We start from the raw sequence: 20566 nt of genomic DNA on the forward strand, positions 1-20566 counted from the left end.
GTCAAGGCGTTGAGGGGATCTGGTTTGGTGGCTGCAGGATTAGGTCTCTGCTTTTTGCAGATGATGTGGTCCTGATGGCTTCATCTGGCCAGGATCTTCAGCTCTCGCTGGATCGGTTCGCAGCCGAGTGTGAAGCGACTGGGATGAGAATCAGCACCTCCAAGTCCGAGTCCATGGTTCTCGCCCGGAAAAGGGTGGAGTGCCATCTCCGGGTTGGGGAGGAGATCTTGTCCCAAGTGGAGGAGTTCAAGTACCTCGGAGTCTTGTTCACGAGTGAGGGAAGAGTGGATCGTGAGATCGACAGGCGGATCGGTGCGGCGTCTTCAGTAATGCGGACGCTGTATCGATCCGTTGTGGTGAAGAAGGAGCTGAGCCGGAAGGCAAAGCTCTCAATTTACCGGTCGATCTACGTTCCCATCCTCACCTATGGTCATGTGCTTTGGGTTATGACCGAAAGGACAAGATCACGGGTACAAGCGGCTGAAATGAGTTTCCTCCGCCGGGTGGCGGGGCTCTCCCTTAGAGATAGGGTGAGAAGCTCTGCCATCCGGGAGGAGCTCAAAGTAAAGCCGCTGCTCCTCCACATCGAGAGGAGCCAGATGAGGTGGTTCGGGCATCTGGTCAGGATGCCACCCGAACGCCTCCCTAGGGAGGTGTTTAGGGCACGTCCGACCGGTAGGAGGCCGCGGGGAAGACCCAGGACATGTTGGGAAGACTATGTCTACCGGCTGGCCTGGGAACGCCTCGGGGTCCCACAGGAAGAGCTGGACGAAGTGGCTGGGGAGAGGGAAGTCTGGGCTTCCCTGCTTAGGCTGCTGCCCCCGCGACCCGACCTCGGATAAGCGGAAGAAGATGGATGGATGGATGGATGGATGTATGTACATGTGATTTTTTTATTTTATTATTTTAAATGCAAACCAATATCATTCGATAATATATTTTTTGCTGATATCCGATATATAATATCGGATCAGGACACCTCTCCTATTATAGAAACTGTGGACATCCCTGCTTTAGACCGACTGGGCTCAGTATGGGATGACTCACGGCGTTGTCAGGATGGAAGATGTAAGAGGCAGGGGAGTTGTCTACAATGATGACTTTGTTTAGGTCGCGGCCCAGGCGACTCAAATCCTTGACGTAATTTCCTCGGTGGAAGACGCAGGACTCCCGAAAAAGGCGACAGCGAAAGGCTCCCCACTTGTCCAGGAGGTCAGAGACCGGGTCGGCATACTGTGCCGGGGAGAGGAGTGGACGGATGAGATGAATGATGTTCAACGTTAAACAGACATCTTACCTTGGCTAAACTGGCAGTGAACAGGACACACTCGAACATTTCTCCCATCCTCTTTAAGAACTCGTCTACATGAGGCCGCTTCAGCACATACACCTAGAAACCATAGCAAACGTTAGACCAGGAGGCATTGGAAAATGTTTCTGCAGACTTATTATGTGAACCTTTTCCATCCATCCCTATCGGGGTCACAGGGGGGCTGAAGCCTATACCAGCTGTATGTGAACCTTTGATGCGTCTCAAATAGAGATGTCCGATAATATCGGACTGCCGATATTATCGGTTGATAAATGCTTTAAAATTTAATGTCGGAAATTATCGATATCGGTTTAAAAATTATCGGTATCGGTTTCAAAAAGTAAAATGTATGACTTTTTAAAACGCCGCTGTGTACACGGACGTAGGAAGAAGTACAGAGCTCCAATAAACCTTACAGGCACTGCCTGTTCGTGCCGGCCCAGTCGCATAATATCTACAGCTTTTCACATACACAAGTGAATGCCACGCATACTTGGTCAACAGCCATACAGGTCACACTGAGGATGGCCGTATAAACAACTTTAACACTGTTACAAATATGCGCCACACTGTGAACCCACACCAAACAAGAACAATAAACACATTTCGGGGGAACATCCGCACCGTAACACAACAGAACAAATACCCAGAAACCCTTGCAGCACTAACTCTTCCGGGACACTACAATATACACCCCCCGCTACCCCCTAGCCCCCCCCCACCTCAACCTCCTCATGCTCTCTCAGGGAGAGCATGTCCCAAATTCCAAGCTGCTGTTTTGAGGCATGTTTAAAAAAAAATAATGCAATTTGTGACTTCAATAATAAATATGGCAGTGCCATGTTGGCACTTTTTTCCACAACTTGAGTTGATTTATTTCGGAAAACCTTGTTACATTGTTTAATGCATCCGGCGGGGCATCACAACAAAATTAGGCATAATAATGTGTTAATTCCACGACTGTATATATATCGGTTGATATCGGAATCGGTAATTAAGAGTTGGACAATATCGGAATATCGGCAAAAAAGCCATTATCGGACATCTCTAGTCTCAAATCATCTACACAACCATTTCAGAGAGCTGTAAATGCATATGAAGCCAATGTTTCCCATACATGCATTTATGGCTCGTAAACAGGTTAGAAAGGTACCAGGTCTGCCAGAGAATAAGACGATGAAACAGGTGGCTCAAATTGGCTTGTAAAGCGGTAAAAGGAATTTGATTTGTACTTTTAAACATATTTGTCTTGCTTTTTAAGTTTACTCATTTATACAAATTTGATTACCGTATAATGTCACCCACGTCCCCCCCACTGCCACAAATAGATTGCAGTAGGGCGTCATTACACTAATATTTTCAACTCACTGATACTTAAGAAAATATTCCATACTTGTTACAATACTTACCGTATTTTTCAGACTATAAGTCGCAGTTTTTTTTCATAGTTTAGTTTGCGACTTATACTCAGGAGCGACTTATGTGTGAAATTATTAACACATTACCGTAAAATATCAAATAATATTATTTAGCTCATTCACGTAAGAGACTAGACGTATAAGATTTCATGGGATTTAGCGATTAGGAGTGACAGATTGTTTGGTAAACGTATAGCATGTTCTATATGTTATAGTTATTTGAATGACTCTTACCATAATATGTTACGTTAACATACCAGTTGGTTATTTATGCCTCATATAACGTACACTTATTCAGCCTGTTGTTCACTATTCTTTATTTATTTTAAATTGCCTTTCAAATGTCTATTCTTGGTGTTGGCTTTTATCAAATACATTTCCCCAAAAAATGCAACTTATATATGTTTTTTTAGGGATGTCCGATAATGGCTTTTTGCCGATATCCGATATTCCGATATTGTCCAACTCTTTAATTACCGATACCGATATCAACCGATACCGATATCAACCGATATATACAGTCGTGGAATTAACACATTATTATGCCTAATTTGGACAACCAGGTATGGTGAAGATAAGGTACTTTTAAAAAAAATTAATAAAATAAAATAAGATAAATAAATTAAAAACATTTTCTTGAATAAAAAAGAAAGTAAAACAATATAAAAACAGTTACATTGAAACTAGTAATTAATGAAAATGAGTAAAATTAACTGTTAAAGGTTAATACTATTAGTGGACCAGCAGCACGCACAATCATGTGTGCTTACGGACTGTATCCCTTGCAGACTGTATTGATATATATTGACATATAATGTAGGAACAAGAATATTAATGATATTAATAACAGAAAGAAACAACCCTTTTTTGTGAATGAGTGTGAATGAGTGTAAATGGGGAAGGGAGGTTTTTTTTGGGTTGGTGCACTAATTGTAAGTGTATCTTGTGTTTTTTATGTTGATTTAATTAAAAATAAATTAAAAAAAACAAAAAACGATACCGATAATAAAAAAAAACCATACCGATAATTTCCGATATTACATTTTAACGCATTTATCGACATCTCTAGTTTTTTTCCTTCTTTATTATGCATTTTCGGCCGGTGCGATTTATACTCCGGAGCGACTTATAGTCCAAAAAATACGGTAAAAGCACAAGAATAAAAAAAAAAAATAAAAAAAAATTAAAAAATTAAAATTACAATATAAATGTACCGTATTTTCCGCACCATTAGCCGCACCTAAAAACCACAAATTTACTCAAAAGCTGACAGTGCGGCTTTTAACCCGGTGCGCTTTATATATGGATTAATATTAAGATTCATTTTCATAAAGTTTCGGTCTCGTAACTACGGTAAACAGCCGCCATCTTTTTTCCCGGTAGAACAGGAAGCGCTTCTTCTTCTACGCAAGCAACCGCCAAGGTAAGCACCCGCCCCCATAGAACAGGAAGCGCTTCTTCTTCTACTGTAAGCAACCACCCGCCCGCGTAGAAGAAGAAAAAGCGCGCGGATATTACCGTACGTTTCATTTCCTGTTTACATCTGTAAAGACCACAAAATGGCTCCTACTAAGCGACAAGGATCCGGTTCATGAAAAGACGCAATCTCTCCATCCGCACACGGATTACTATTTCACAGCAACTGATATTCCTGTGAACCGCACTGTGGATACTGTGGATACAACGGGAGCACGTACGGTGAATATTCGCACCACAGGGAATGAGAAGTCGTCCTTCACTGTGGTTCTAGCTTGCCATGCTAATGGCCTGAAACTTCCACCCATGGTGATATTCAAAAGGAAGACCTTGCCAAAAGAGACCTTTCCAGCCGGCGTCATCATAAAAGCTAACTCGAAGGGATGGATGGATGAAGAAAAGATGAGCGAGTGGTTAAGGGAAGTTTACGCGAAGAGGCCGGGTGGCTTTTTTCACACAGCTCCGTCCATGTTGATATACGACTCCATGCGCGCCCACATCACAGATGGTGTCAAAAAACAAGTGAAGCACACAAATACAACACTCGCCGTCATTCCGGGTGGATTAACCAAAGAACTCCAACCGCTGGATATTGGTGTCAACAGGGCATTCAAATCACGACTGCGAACGGCGTGGGAACAATGGATGACCGAAGGCGAACACACCTTCACTAAGACAGGCAGACAGCGCCGGACGACATACGCCAACATTTGCCAGTGGATCGTAAATGCCTGGGCAGATATTTCGGTCACAACTGTGGTCCGAGCTTTCCGGAAGGCAGGATTCACAGAGCTGCTGAACAGTGACACTGACTCCGATGACTTCGACGAGACGGAACCGGCCATTTTGGATCCCACATTTGCCCAACTTTTCAATTCGGACACCGAAGACGAAGAATTCGAAGGATTTACGAATGAAGAATAACTTCAGAAGGTGAGCGCTATGTTTATTTTGTGTGTTGTGACATTAACGTTCGAGCAACATTATGTTGCTATTGCTCTGCACTATTTTGAATTTTACTATGTTTGGGATTGCACATTTGCGTACATTTTGGGACAGAGTTGTTAGAACGCTGGTTTTTAATATATTATTAAAGTTTGACTGACCTATCTGACTGTTTTTTTGACATTCCCTTTAGCGCAGCGTAGGCGCGGCTTATAGTCCGGGGCGGCTTATAGGTGGACAAAGTTTTGAAATATGCCATTCATTGAAGGTGCGGCTAATAATCCGGTGCGCCTTATAGTGCGGAAAATACGGTATTTATCAACAAGAAAAATAAAAAAAATAACCTCTATTACAACTCGGGATGGGTACTTTTTTCATTTGTACGGATACAGTACCAATTCCTGGTACCTGGGAATCAATAACAGTACTCAATGGTACCAATTTTTGGTACTTTGTTATGTGTTCATGTCTTAATAAATGTTAATTTATTTAATAATAAAATCAAATTTTTACTTAACATTGCTCATAATGATAACTGTGCTATCCAGTTTTTATATCTCGATTATCAACACTTCTGAGTCTAATTTGCAAGTATTATATAGTATACTTTTAAATTGTATTTTATTGCCATCCCACGATGTTAAATGGCAGTAGTGTAGAGACTAGAGTGTGTTGCAAAGTCAAGGAGTAGTCTTTGCCATAAGCTGAATATACGAGTCTAGTCTTTTGTTGAGTCCTGCAAAGTGCTTATACTGCAAGTATTGGACTTATTAGACACCAGCTGTTGTATTGTAACGTGCATCTTAATTGTAGTTTTCATTACCAAATGGGTTAAGCGTTGAAATCACCATGTAGAGTCGTCAATGCTAATCTGTAGCGTGTATATGACACAGCCAATGTAAAATAGCATCGAGCTAGCGCATTTAAAAAAAGTGGAACCTTACTGTACGCGTGAGTGTTTTCTATTGGGCAGACTTGTTTAGTCTGCATTGAAAATTCTATGTTTCCCAGTAAGGGTGAATCAACACCTGGTAGCACCAACAGAGTTTGGTCGGTGCCAATTAAAGTACCGAATCTGGCACCCATCCCTAATTACCACATGTAATGATTAACAGAACCACAGGTTAAATAATAGTAATAAAGATTTCAAAATGAACAAAAGGGAAACTGCAGGTATAATATTACAGTTTGCAGGGTATCTGAGGTAGTGTAAAAACCTAACAAATGAATATAATAAACAACGAGTAGTAGTACTGACAATTTCAAATGAGTATCGTATCGGATATAATGTTTTAGTATTGATGCATTTTTGGGATTTAACCCTAGTTTGCAGTCCTGTGGGAAACACTGGAAGCTAAAATAAACTTGTAAATGACTGACATTGAAAAAGTGGGACTCATTCCTCCATCTTTTCTTCTCTTTGTGGTATTGGTGGCTGAGGGCCACGTTCCTGAACCAAGTCATCCGGAATAGGCTGGGCTTGTTTGAACAAACCTATCCTGGATTACTTGAATCTGGCCCGGGCCCCTGGCAGGGCTTGTGTCTTTTAAGTGCCTTTCCCTGAAACCAGCTGGATGCAGCGGTTCTACAATTAAAAAAAAAGGACGTGCTTTCATGCCGACGAAGCATGGTTCTGGACGGGGGGGGGGAGAACATTTTCAGCAGGTGGAAGAGTGTGTGAGGCGTTACCTGGTGTACGGTTCCATCTATTTCCACGGGAATGATGAAATCTGCGTTGTTCACAGGCTGGGTGAAAAGAGGAAAGTGTATCAGGAGGAGGACTTGAGAAACCGTTTATTTGAGGAAGCTCTTTGGGACCGACATTGCGGTGACAAAAACTCTACAGAAGAACAATCAATCAATCAATCAATGTTTATTTATATAGCACTAAATCACAAGTGTCTCAAAGGGCTGCAAGAGCAGTGTGGACTTAGGTTCCAGAACACAAACAATCACCAAGAGATCCAAATCACAGTGGAATTTTGTAGAACTGACCTCAGTTGGTGCTATGCCTACCTTAAAAGAGCTGTGAACTAGCGTCTCATCCAGGTCGATAACCACGCAGACCTTTCCAGAGTCTTTGGACTTGACTGGTGGCAGCAGCGGTTTGACCTGGATCAAAAACACCTCTCATTAGACACTAGGGGTGTAACGGTACACAAAAACTTCTGTTCGGTACGTACCTCGGTTTAGAGGTCACGGTTCGGTTCATTTTCGGTACAGTAAGAAAACATCAAAATATAATTTTTTTGGTTATTTATTTACCAGATTTGCAAAATGTTCAAACAAAAATATTTTTCTTAGTGGAATATTTGATGTGATGTAATCGGAACCTTGGATAGGACAATAATTCATAATAACATTGATTTTGATTCAATATTATGTTTTGAGCAATGACAGTTTGAAGAAGAAAAAAAACAGCGTTGTTTTATTAGTCTGCGATGAGGTGGCGACTTGTCCAGGGTGTACCCCGCCTTCCGCCCGATTGTAGCTGAGATAGGCTCCAGCGTCCCCCGCGACCCCAAAGGGAATAAGCGGTAGAAAATGGATGGATGGATGTTTTATTAGTCAACATTGCAACTTTTTCTAAATTACAATTAACCTTTAAGCTTTTTTATTTCACTTTTGTTATGTTTTTGTTTATTTTAATAGTATTTTTAGAATGTGCCGTGGGCCTTTAAAACATTAGCTGTGGGCCGCAAATGGCCTCCGGGGCACACTTCTGACACCCCTGCTATAGATAATAAATAACTAAATCTGATAAATCTATGGATAAAAAGCAGAGCCTGGCGACGCATGCGCATTTATCATAACTCTCTTGCTCTCTCTGTCTCTGCCCCTCCCTCACGAATGCTGCTGCGCGCACAATTTGTTTTGTTTTTAACCCCTTCTTAACCCTGAACGTACATTGAAAATACATGCAACCCTAACTCAAAAGGCCGGACATTTGAGGCATTTAAGAAACTCCGCCCTGACAGCTCCGCAAAAGAGGACATGTCCGGTGAAAAGAGGACGTATGGTCAGTCAATCGTAGCCCGTTAGCTGCTAACATGCTATGTGTTGTGCCTCGGTGTGCATTGTTTACACAACGTGCGGTACGCTACTTAATATGTCCGTGTGGAAACTCGTTCGGTACACCTCCGAACCGAACCGAAACCCCCGTACCGAAACGGTTCAATACAAATACACGTACCGTTACACCCCTATTAGACACTGTATGTTTCAACTTAAAAGGAAGGAGTTGGAACGTTTAGATCACCTTGGAAACGGTGCCATTCTCCTCGACTAGCAGGGGGGCGTTGTTGTTCACCGGCGGAGGTTCTTGCTGGTCTCGGCACAGGCAGCAGGAAAAGATGGAAAATAAGCCGCCACTTCGGGGCTTCTTGGTGGACAAGGAGGGTGTGGAACCTGCAGAAGATGGGGTGCTCAGCAAATTACAGTTGTGCAGACCAGTTAGCTCATCTTACTTCCATGGCACTCCAATAGAACACAACCTCACTAGAGCCTCTGGATGCTATCAACACTCTTCCCTCACTTATTGTTGCCATTTGTTTTGCAGAACCACAAACAAACCACCTTCACCACCACCAACATGCCACCATGGCCGCTCTCTGGTGGGCTGGACGTGATGGTATTACCAATACACAACACTCTTTCATTCCTGCTGCCTGTGCTTGCGCATTCAAATGCTGCCTGACCCTCCGCTAGCCTCTACAGCAAAACAGGAAGAGGAAGCAGGCGGGTATCAAAGCAGGAAGTGGCTTGTTCTAGCAGAACGGCAGTTTTATAATGCAGTGCGGACACGAGCTTCCTTGCTGGTACACTATTTTTAATATCGCAGGATTATTATTAGCAGAATGTGTAGAAAAAAATAGTCACGAGAGACTCCCAAAAACAACAAAAAGTGTGAAATGCAAACTTTTAATTGTGACCAAGCTGGGAAATTACTGGATTGTAACACGGTCCCTGCAGGTTTCAACAAGTCAAATTTAAGACTTTTTAAGACTTTTTTATGCACTTTTTGTGTCTTTTTATGATCATGGCCAATTTTATTGATCATATTGATTTTGAACAAATGAATGAAGGGAATTCTAACTCAATAGCCATACATGTCACACTAAGGGTGGCCGTATAAACAACGGCAACACTGTCATAAATATGTGCCATATAGTGAAACCACATTACACAAAAATGACAAACACATTTCGGGAGAATATTTGCACCGCAACCCAACAGAACAAATACCCAGAATTCCCTGCAGTGCCATCTCTTCCAGGACTATTTTATTTGGTACAGGGTGTAATTATAAGTGTGACCAGTAGATGGCAGTCAAACATAAGAGATAAGTCTCAAGTAAACACCAACATTGTAAATGTTCCATTGAAAATATAGAACATTACACACAGCGCTCAAAAATCTATCAACAATTTTTAGTACCGTATTTTTCTGATTATAAATCGCTCCGGAGTATAAATCGCACCAGCCAAAAATGCATAATAAGGAAGGGAAAAAAAACATATATAAGTCGCACTATAGTATAAATCACATTTTTGGGGGAAATGTATTTGATAAAATTCAACACCAAGAATAGAGATTTGAAAGGCAATTTTAAATAAATAAAGAATAGTGAACAACAGGCTGAATAAGTGTACGTTATCCATTCATCCATCCATTTTCTACCGCTTATTCCCTTTATGGGGCATAAATAACCAACTGAGAACGTGCCTGGTATGTTAACGTAACATATTATGGTAAAAGTCATTCAAATAACTATAACATATAGAACATGCTATACATTTACCAAACAATCTGTCGCTCCTAATCGCTAATCTCAGTTTTTATAAGTTACCGCCAATGTTGAAATGATCAATTTTCATAGGTACAGAAGTAGTAGCAGGTAGCATTATTTTTTTCACAATGCACTTCTGCCATGACCCGCCCCCGTCAAATTTTTATTGGTTGACGTGTGTGTGTGACGATTGCTGATATACGCCTAGTCTCTTACGTGAAGGAGATAAATAATATTATTTGATATTTTACGGTAATGTGTTAATAATTTCACACATAAGTTGCTCCAGAGAGACCAAACTATGAAAAAAAACTGCGACTTACAATCCGAAAAATACGGTAGTAAATGTTTTGGTGCCATTTCTAATATAAGGTAGTGTAAAATTCTTACTTCTTACTATATCTGTCAGTAAACTCGCCATGAAAGCGCTAAAACATACCGGTGTAGTGAGTTTACATTATTCACCCGAGGAACTTTAGTTATTAGAGAGTTCCAGTCGGACCGTTTTTCACGGGACACATTTCCGGTGTGGTTGTTTCCGGGTGAGAAGATGCTGCTCCGTTATTGATTGAAGTAAAGTCTGAATGTTAAAACAGTTAGCTCCATCTTTTCACACTTCTTCCACTCCCGTCCTTGCACGCTACACCGCTACAACAAAGATGATGGGGAGAAGACGCTGCCGAAGGTGAGCCACGTAAATGAGACCGCCCACAAAACGGCACATCTGGAAGCGACTGCCAGAAAGTGGCTTGTAAATGATCTGTAAAACATAATCTATGCAACATTTTAACCAAAGAACCACCATTACATGTTATGTAGACCACAAGGAAGTGTTTTACATTTAGAAAATAATAATAATAATAATATTAATACGACTCCTTTAATGCACTCTATAATCAGGTGCGCCTTATATATGAAAAAAGATTAAAAATAGACCATTCATCGGCAGTGCGCCTTATAGTCTGGTGCGCCCTCTGGTCCGGAAAATACGGTATATTTGCCGGGTCAAATTATTCATTATTTATTATTGGTTGACTTCAAAGTAATGCACTATCCGGTCCAGTTTCTTAAATTTCGATTTGCCGAAAATGTTATCGATCACAAATACTGCATTTGTTTTCTATGGTGTTATTTTTTTAATTAATTAAGTAACGTTTATGACAACTGTTTTCCAAAACACAATACAGAAGGTGAGATATAACAGGATAATACATACATTTATAAGATGGCTAAGGTTATCCTGGGTAAATCCCACCAAACCTTATCCTTGTCCACACACACACACAATGGTCTTGTCATAGTCACCTCCAGTGTTGCTTTGTGTGCAGGTTCTTAAATTTAACTTATCTGAATAATATCCAGTGTTGTGGTATTTCAGTTAACTGGAATCCAGTGTGCTGTAGGGCCCTATTGTAGTGAATCACACCTGAGCCATCATAAATTAATTACATCTTTAATGGACACCTGAAAGTAAAGAATGTGATAAAGAACATTTTACATCAATCAATCAAGGGATCTAGATATCTGGTCAGGACACTCCTCACTCTTTTGCCTTTACCTTCATTGTTCATTAGATTTTGGTGACTTTAAATACTCTGGACCAAGACGTTGAGTCCGCGACATACATGGCGAACAATAACTGATACAGTCTGCTTTGCCAGTCCAAAAGCATTCGCCGTTTTCCGTAGTCTTCCCTCGACGGCCAGGTAATACAAAGCACATGCTAACTTTTTTTAATCCCATCGACGGGAGCCTGCATTCTCGATGGCTCTCTTTCGACAAATGGACAAAGTTTTTCGGTAAGTAGAATCACAGCTGACCTGGACATTCGAAAGTTCTCTTGCCGTCTGATGAGGCGCTAGCTGTTCAAAGTCGGGACTTTGGGGACGTCTCTGCGCCGCTGACTTTTCTCCACTCAAGATGATCCCACTATGGACTGGACTCTCACACTATTAACTAGATCCACTCAACGTCCATTGCAACGGTCGCCCAGGGGGCAGGGGTCCCCACACCTGCAAACCCCTCCACGGTTTCTCATTGTATCCCGTTGGGTTGAGTTTTTTCTTGCCCTGATGTGGGATCTGTGGCTTGTGCAGCCCTTTCAGACACTTGTGATTACGGGCTATATAAATAAACTTTGATTGATTGATTGATTGTTTTGCTTTTCATGTTTTTAACTCACTTTTTGCAATTGAGCCATGACCAATTGTGCAAATTTGATGATCACCATCCACCCCCTCCAAATACAGTATATTTTGCAGTGTTGTAGGGAACACTGATGATGGCCTCAGATTTAATTCAATAATTAATTTAACAATATATTGATTATTTGTAGGTAGGGGTGGTGAAGAATTGAACCAAATTGAAACCTGTCCCCCATTGAAACTGAATATGGTAAAGAAACATTAGAAACAGCTATGCCTTTATTCCCCAAATAGGAAACAGGAAATTTGTACGATGTGGGGGGTCACTTTGTTACATTATTTTATATTTAAGAGTATAAAACCAATACAATGTAGGCCGATAAATCACAATCTACTTGAAGAAAACAATGACATTTTTGTTTTGTGTAATGCCTAGTAGAGTGGTACCCCAGGTTTCGTCCGACAAACTTTTCGTAAGATTTGGCTAAATTTTGCACCAACCTTCAAATAGTCTTAACCACCCTGCCTGGGTTTGCCTATGACATCATCAACGGTGGACAAAATAAACCACAATGAGGCCAAAAAAAGTAGGGGTGGGCGCCGAAACCCGGTTATATGAACAAAAACAATAGTGACCAGACTAAAAAAATAAGTGGCTATTAATTCGAAACTAAATGAATGCAACAACTTCTTAGCGCTGATATTGTGTAAGTAACGTCTTGTATTTAATGTAGCGTCCCGACAGAAGCCCACAGAGTCTGACACTCTTCCATCCATCCATTTTCTACCGCTTGTCCCTTTTAAACTTAATTGCTGACCTGAACACACGGAACAGCTTTTTTCATAACACTGCGAGTAGATCACGACAACAACTTTCTTATTATTCATCAATGATGGTTACTGCGTGAGAGGTTTGCATTCACACTACGGGTGTAACGGTACGTGTATTTGTATCGAACCGTTTCGGTACGGGGGTTTCGGTTCGGAGGTGTACCGAACGAGTTTCCACACGGACATATTAAGTAGCGTACCGCACGTTGTGTAAACAATGCACACCGAGGCACAACACACGGCATGCTAGCAACGACCGGGCTACGACAACATGTAAAAGCCAGAGCTGGAAGACCCTCCTGCCTCGTTAAGATCTCCCTTTTGGGAACACTTCGGTGCGATACAACAATGGAGGACGGAGGTTTGCCGACCCTGTTCAGCAGCAGCTTCTGCCAACACGTCAAATAATGCTAATCCATTTGAAGCGTCACCACCGCATTCAAGCAGCCTCTCCTCGGCGAGTCAGGCAGGGCTAAAGCAATAACAAATGTTTTTATAGCATCAGATTTAAGTCCATATTGCATTAAGAACTACATTTTGACCCACTTCTCTGGTGGAAGAACAATGAGCCCATAAAGCCTCTTACTGCCAAGTTAGCCAGGCTGGGGGGGGGGGGAAGAAAAGTTAATCTGAGGCTGAGTTGACTTGTAACTGTTTAATGTTGCACTTTCTATATGTAAAAGAAAAGTTTTGTCATTTTATTTAATCTGAGCAACAACTTGAGGCAGTTTAATGTTGATTAACGTGGACCCTGACTTAAACAAGTTGAAAAACTTATTCGGGTGTTACCATTTAGTGGTCAATTGTACGGAATATGTACTGTACTGTGCAATCTACTAATAAAAGTTTCAATCAATCAATCAAAAACAGCACTTTATATATAGAAAGATTTTGTTAAGAAACCATTCTGAGCCTTATTATATTTAGTTTTTATTTTATTTTTGTTGACCACATTAACCCTGGCAATGGACCATGTGTGTATATGTATGTTATGCACTTGTTTACAAATTTGGTAAATAAATAACCAAAAAATTTATATTTTGTTGTTAATTTTCGAAAATGAACCGAACCGTGACCTCTAAACCGAGGTACGTACCGAACCGACATTTTTGTGTACCGTTACACCCCTAATTCACACCCCCTAATAATGAGTATTAGGGCTACGATTACTTTAGTAATCAATCTATCGATTAATTTGTTGGATTAATCGAGTAATCAAATAAAACGCGCTTTCTGGCTTCAATGCGTAATTTGGGGGAAAACATTTGAAATATACAATGTTTTTCCGCTTGCCATAGCCTTCATTCTAATAAACGCACATCTAGGCCTGGGGCCGATAACACATTTTGCTTGACGACATATTGACCTACAAATTATTGCCGATAAATGATATTATTGCCATTATTTTATGGAGACCAAATTAACCACTGATGTAATGATAATACATAATAATAATAATTAGTGAAGTGAAGAGAATTATATTTATACAGCACTTTTCTCTAGTGACTTAAAGCGCTTTAGATGGTGAAATCCATGATCTAAATTACATTTAAACCAGTGTGGGTGGCACTGGGAGCAGGTGGGTAAAGTGTCTTGCCCAAGGACACAGCGGCAATTATTTATTATTAATAGGGCTATTTCTATTGGTATTTGTATTGCTCTAATTGTAGTGTAATAATGTTCATTGTCATTTCTGTATTATTATTTATTTCACCATCTGCTTCTTTCCTCTCACTTTTACCATCATATTTGTACATATCTTATTTGCTGATGTTGTTCTGTTGTTGTTGTTGTTGTTATTGTTGTGTTTGCTGCTGTTGTTGTCTCTCTGTCTAATCCCCCTCTTGTCCCCACAATTTCCCCCTCGGTATTCCTTTTTTTCCCTCTTTCTATCCCCTCCTGCTCCGGCCCGACTGCACCAAATAATAATATAAATCCATTTAATAAAGTCAAATACAAATAAGGCAACAAGAGAAGTATCCCACACTTCTCTTTTGTAAAGTAAATGTGTACAGCAGATATGGGCATCTACATCAACTATATGATTTGCCTGAGTAGCTGGACAGGACAAAAAAGAAAAGAAAAAAAAAAAAAAAGGCATTTTCCCCCCAATTTTTTTAAGTACCATTGTGGGCACCATTTATGCACAGGCACCATTTTTAAAGTTCTGATTTGGCACTAGAAGGGGTGTAACAATATGAACATGTCATATCACGGTTATCGTGAGCAAAATAATCAAGGTTATCATGGATATCATTATTATCGCGGTATTGTTGAATGTGCTCAAAAAGTACTTCCATATACACTAAAAATGTTTGGATTTTTTAAAATAACTACAAAAAAAACTGTTGGTAAGCCCACTATTTTACATGTTTTGTGTTTCTCATGCTTCATTGTGTTTGTGTTCTGGCGGGCGTTGTGGTGTCCTCCTCTGTTCAGTAGTCCATGAACACAGCGTAAAAAAAACCAACTGTCATATTCCTCCATGTACCGTATTTTCCGCACCATTAGCCGCACCTAAAAACCACAAATTTACTCAAAAGCTGACAGTGCGGCTTTTAACCCGGTGCGCTTTATATATGGATAAATATTAAGATTCATTTTCATAAAGTTTAGGTCTCGCAACTTCGGTAAACAGCCGCCATCTTTTTTCCCGGTAGAACAGGAAGCGCTTCTTCTTCTACGCAAGCAACCGCCAAGGTAAGCACCCGCCCCCATAGAACAGGAAGCGCTTCTTCTTCTACTGTAAGCAACCACCCGCCCCCGGAAGAAGAAGAAGCGCGCGGATATTACGTTTCATTTCCTTTGTGTGTTTACATCTGTAAAGACCAGACCACAAAATGGCTCCTACTAAGCGACACGCGTATAACGCAGAATTTAAACTTAAGGCAATAAGTCATGCCGAAGAACACGGAAATAGAGCAGCAGCAAGAGAATATAACATAAATGAATCAATAGTGCGTAGGTGGAGGAAGCAAGAAGATGACCTGCGCCAGGTAAAGAAGACAAAACAGAGTTTCCGAGGGAACAAAGCAAGATGGCAACTGTTGGAGGACAAACTCGAACAGTGGGTTGTTGAGCAGAGAGCAGCAAGCAGAAGTGTCAGCACCATCACTATTCGAATGAAGGCAACAACGCTAGCAAGCGAACTTCACCTGGATGATTTTAAAGGTGGTGCTTCTTGGTGTTTCCGGTTCATGAAAAGACGCTTATAGACTACGGTGTCGTCACGGACTACAAAGGCGGACTCGCACAATTTTTCAGGATTTATAGAGATCCCAAATACAGATCAGCAGGTACCAGAAGGTAAGAAAAGTTGTGTTTGCATAATATTGCGAAACAAAGTGCCAGATAATATGTCTTACCTTATACACACACTTTTCAATTCGGACACCGAAGACGAAGAATTCGAAGGATTTACGAATGAAGAATAACTTCAGAAAGTGAGCGCTATGTTTATTTTGTGTGTTGTGACATTAACGTTCGAGCAACATTATGTTGCTATTGCTCTGCACTATTTTGAATTTTACTATGTTTGTGATTGCACATTTGCGTACATTTTGGGACAGAGTTGTTAGAACGCTGGTTTTTAATATATTATTAAAGTTTGACTGACCTATCTGACTGTTTTTTTGACATTCCCTTTAGCGCAGCGTAGGCGCGGCTTATAGTCCGGGGCGGCTTATAGGTGGACAAAGTTTTGAAATATGCCATTCATTGAAGGTGCGGCTAATAACCCGGGGCGGCTTATAGTGCGGAAAATACGGTATATATTGATCACCTTGTACTAAAAGAGCACAGCTTGTAGGTTCAATGTGCACAATTGAATAGCTTAGTTGTGTTTCTATACATTTAGATTGGGGTAGGTTGTTTCTTAATGGGGAAAGACGTTAATTTCTCTTGCATTCATTGGTTTCATTTTAGCGAGCTAGCGCCAGTTTATCAGAGTACAACTACCAATCGCGTTTTTTTCCGATAAGTTTGATCGAAAACGGTAATACTAACCGTTTAATTTTACTGTGATAATTACAATTTCCCGAGCTATAAGCTGGTACTTTATTCCAACGCTTGGAACCCTGCGGCTTATAAAACAGTGTGGCTAATTTATGGATTTTTCTTGGCCAACGGCCATAATGTTTTGTATTCAACAAATGGTTTTCATTTTACCCTGACAAAGACGCTGAAAAGATGTTAATGTTTGTGCTTTGGCGCCATCTTTTGGACGCGTTCGCTCACTGCAAGTGCTGCTGTTTGACAATGTACTTTTTGTTGCTCAAAAAGGTTCATTATGTCTTCTTATTCACATACCCTTTCAAATTTTCTTGTAATCAGACAATTTTCGGTATAGGTAAAGAATCCATCTCATATACCGAAAATATTGTCTGATTACAAGAAATTTTGAAAGAGTAAATGTACTTTTTGATTTGTGCCTGAAGTATATTTGTCCATAGCATTTCTGTTCGAAAGGATTCTTCATTCATTACTCTAAGCAAGTTTTACCATAACCCGTATTTTCCGGACTATAGAGCGCATCGGTATGTAAGTGGCAATTACTACATTTTTGAAGAAAAAATATATTTTCCCATATATTAGCTGCACCAGGACCTGCGATAAGGTGGTGACTTGTCCAGAGTGTACCATGCCTTTCGCCTGAATGCAGCTGGTATAGGCTTGATCCCCCCCGCAGGCGGTAGAAAATGGATGGATGGGTAGCAGCACCGGATTATAAGTCGCAGACATATATGTTGTGAAATTAGTTATTTACACAGAAAGATTTTGTAAATGTTTATTAACATACGTTAATAGTTACCAAACGATGCCTGTAACACGGCAGTAAAAGGGCTGATCAAACAAAATAGAAGTCATCGTCATGGACCCACTAGCTGCGGAAGCTAGCTCTCCAATCAGCTAAACAGACTCAATAACTCCACGGTGACGTTTTGGTGAATTTGCAGAAGAATTTGTGAAACTGAAACAATTCCAAAAGAATGTTGTATGTTAATATTACTAACACAGACATTTGGAGTCGCAACACGTTAGCATATTAGCTAAAGTTAACAACGCTAGAATCATTCCATTACGATAGCACGTACAAACATGCATGAAAACACTCCTATAGACATCACACATGGGACGGTTAAGTAAGTATGAATAGTTTTAGTTATATCTGTTCTATAGAATCCATAGGAGTAGAGACACTATGGACAACTAGAAGACGGAACAGGCACTTGTACTTCTGGTTCAAAGCAAGGACGGAAGGAAATACTGTAGACTCCGCAGCACCTACAGTGAGCGAACTCGTCTAAAATATACCGCAATAGCACAAACAATAACACTTTTTCAGTGCCTTTGCTTGTATTTAATAAAAAACTATTTGTTAAACACAAAACATTATGATTGTTAGCGAATAAACATCTAGAAATTAGCTGAACCGTTGTATACGCCGCAGGGTTCAAAGCGTAGGAAAAAAGTAGCGGTTTATAGTCTGGAATTTACGGTAACTCAAACAATTCGTACTTACTAAACCAGGGGTCCCCAATCTATGGCCTATCGTAATGTAGTCAAGCTAGTGTCGTTAGCATTAACTAATATGCTAACATGTTTACAAGTGTCTGTGTTAGTATTATTTACTTGCAATGGCATTCTTTTAGTATTGTGTCAATTTCCCAAATTCACCAAAACGTCCCCGTGGAGTTATCGAGTGCGTTTAGCGGATTGGAGACCGAGCTTGCCATGACGATGACTTCTGTTTTGTTTGATCAGCCGTTTTACTGCTGTGTGACAGGTACCGTTTGTAAACAATTATGATATACCGTATTTTCCGCACTATAAGGCGCACCTAAAAACCACAAATTTTCTCAAAAGCTGACAGTGCGCCTTATAACCCGGTGCGCTTTATATATGGATTAATATTAAGATTCATTTTCATAAAGTTTCGGTCTCGCAACTACGGTAAACATCCGCCATCTTTTTTCCCCGTAGAAGAGGAAGTGCTTCTTCTTCTACGCAAGCAACCGCCAAGGTAAGCACCCGCCCCCATAGAACAGGAAGCGCTTCTTCTTCTACTGTAAGCAACCACCCGCCCGCGTAGAAGAAGAAGAAGCGCGCGGATATTACGTTTAATTTCCTTTGTGTGTTTACATCTGTAAAGACCACAAAATGGCTCCTACTAAGCGACAGGTTTCCGGTTCATGAAAAGACGCAATCTCTCCATCCGCACACGGACTACTATTTCACAGCAACTGCCTAAAGACTTTCAAGAAAAGCTGGCTACTTTCCGTGCATATTGTAAAAACAAGATAGCTGAAAAAAAGATCCGGCCAGAGAACATTATCAACATGGACGAGGTTCCACTGAGTTTTGATATTCCTGTGAACCGCACTGTGGATACAACGGGAGCACGTACGGTGAATATTCGCACCACAGGGAATGAGAAGTCATCCTTCACTGTGGTTCTAGCTTGCCATGCTAATGGCCAGAAACTTCCACCCATGGTGATATTCAAAAGGAAGACCTTGCCAAAAGAGACCTTTCCAGCCGGCGTCATCATAAAAGCTAACTCGAAGGGATGGATGAAGAAAAGATGAGCGAGTGGTTAAGGTAAGTTTACGCGAAGAGGCCGGGTGGCTTTTTTCACGCAGCTCCGACCATGTTGATATACGACTCCGTGCGCGCCCACATCACGCTGGTTTTTAATATATTATTAAAGTTTGACTGACCTATCTGACTGTTTTTTTGACATTCCTTTAGCGCAGTTAGATGCGGCTTATAACACGGGGCGGCTTATAGGTGGACAAAGTTTTGAAATATGCCGTTCATTGAAGGCGCGGCTTATAACCCAGGGCGCCTTATGGTGCGGAAAATACGGTATATATATTTTTGGGTGTCTGGACATTATGTCTTGTGGAAAAACTTTTTGAAAGGGATTACTGTGTTGATTTGATGTATAAATCAGACTTTGTTACAAGCGCTTGTCTTTTAAATGCATGTGAGTTTGCAGGCTTGGACAGACAAAAAAAAACAAAAAAAACGTTTGCTTGTTCTTTGATGGGATGGCAGGGAAAATGACTGAGGCCCCGTTTACACTAAGCCGGATCAGGTTATCCGGGGTAAATCACACCTAACCTTATCCGTGTCCACACACAACAATGCCACCGTTTAAAAAGACCCCCGCACCCCTCCGTCCGCCGGCGCAACGCGACCTAGTACGCATGCACGGAAAATGCGCACGTCATAGTCACCTCTAGTGTTGCTTTGTGTGCAAATTCTTAAATGTAACTTATCTGAACAATATCCAGTGTTGTGGTATTTCAATTAACTGGAATCCAGTGGGCTGTGGGGCCCTATTGTAGTGAATCACACCTGAGCCATCAAAAACTAATCAAATCTTTATTAGACACATAAACAATGTGATAAAGAACATTCAACGTTAATCAATCTAGGGATCTAGATATCTGGTCGGGACACTCCTCACTCTTTTGCCTTCACTTTCATTTGCCATTCGTTTTTGGTGACTTTATATACTCTGGACCTAGACGTTGAGTCCGCGACATACATGGTGGACAATAACTGATACAGTCTGCTTTGCCAGTCCAAATGCATTCGCCGTTTTCCTCGACGGCCAGGTAATACAAAGCACACGCTATCTTTT

General features: G+C 40.9%; 1 protein-coding gene across 1 annotated transcript in view; it reads right to left on the reverse strand.

Moving 5' to 3' along the window:
* The window catches only part of ctdsp1 (CTD (carboxy-terminal domain, RNA polymerase II, polypeptide A) small phosphatase 1), a 39040-nt gene that overhangs the window by 11220 nt on the left and 7254 nt on the right, over positions 1-20566 (reverse strand). Inside the window, exons 2-6 of the mRNA XM_061985329.2 lie at positions 8411-8559; positions 7168-7263; positions 6841-6897; positions 1298-1390; positions 1048-1233 (exon numbers count right to left, since the gene is read on the reverse strand). Of these exons, the coding sequence (XP_061841313.1) occupies positions 1048-1233; positions 1298-1390; positions 6841-6897; positions 7168-7263; positions 8411-8559 (581 nt within the window). The remainder of the gene's footprint in view (positions 1-1047; positions 1234-1297; positions 1391-6840; positions 6898-7167; positions 7264-8410; positions 8560-20566) is intronic.

The sequence above is a fragment of the Nerophis lumbriciformis genome, linkage group LG23 (assembly GCF_033978685.3).
Source record: "Nerophis lumbriciformis linkage group LG23, RoL_Nlum_v2.1, whole genome shotgun sequence".
Classification (NCBI taxonomy): Eukaryota; Metazoa; Chordata; class Actinopteri; order Syngnathiformes; family Syngnathidae; genus Nerophis; species Nerophis lumbriciformis.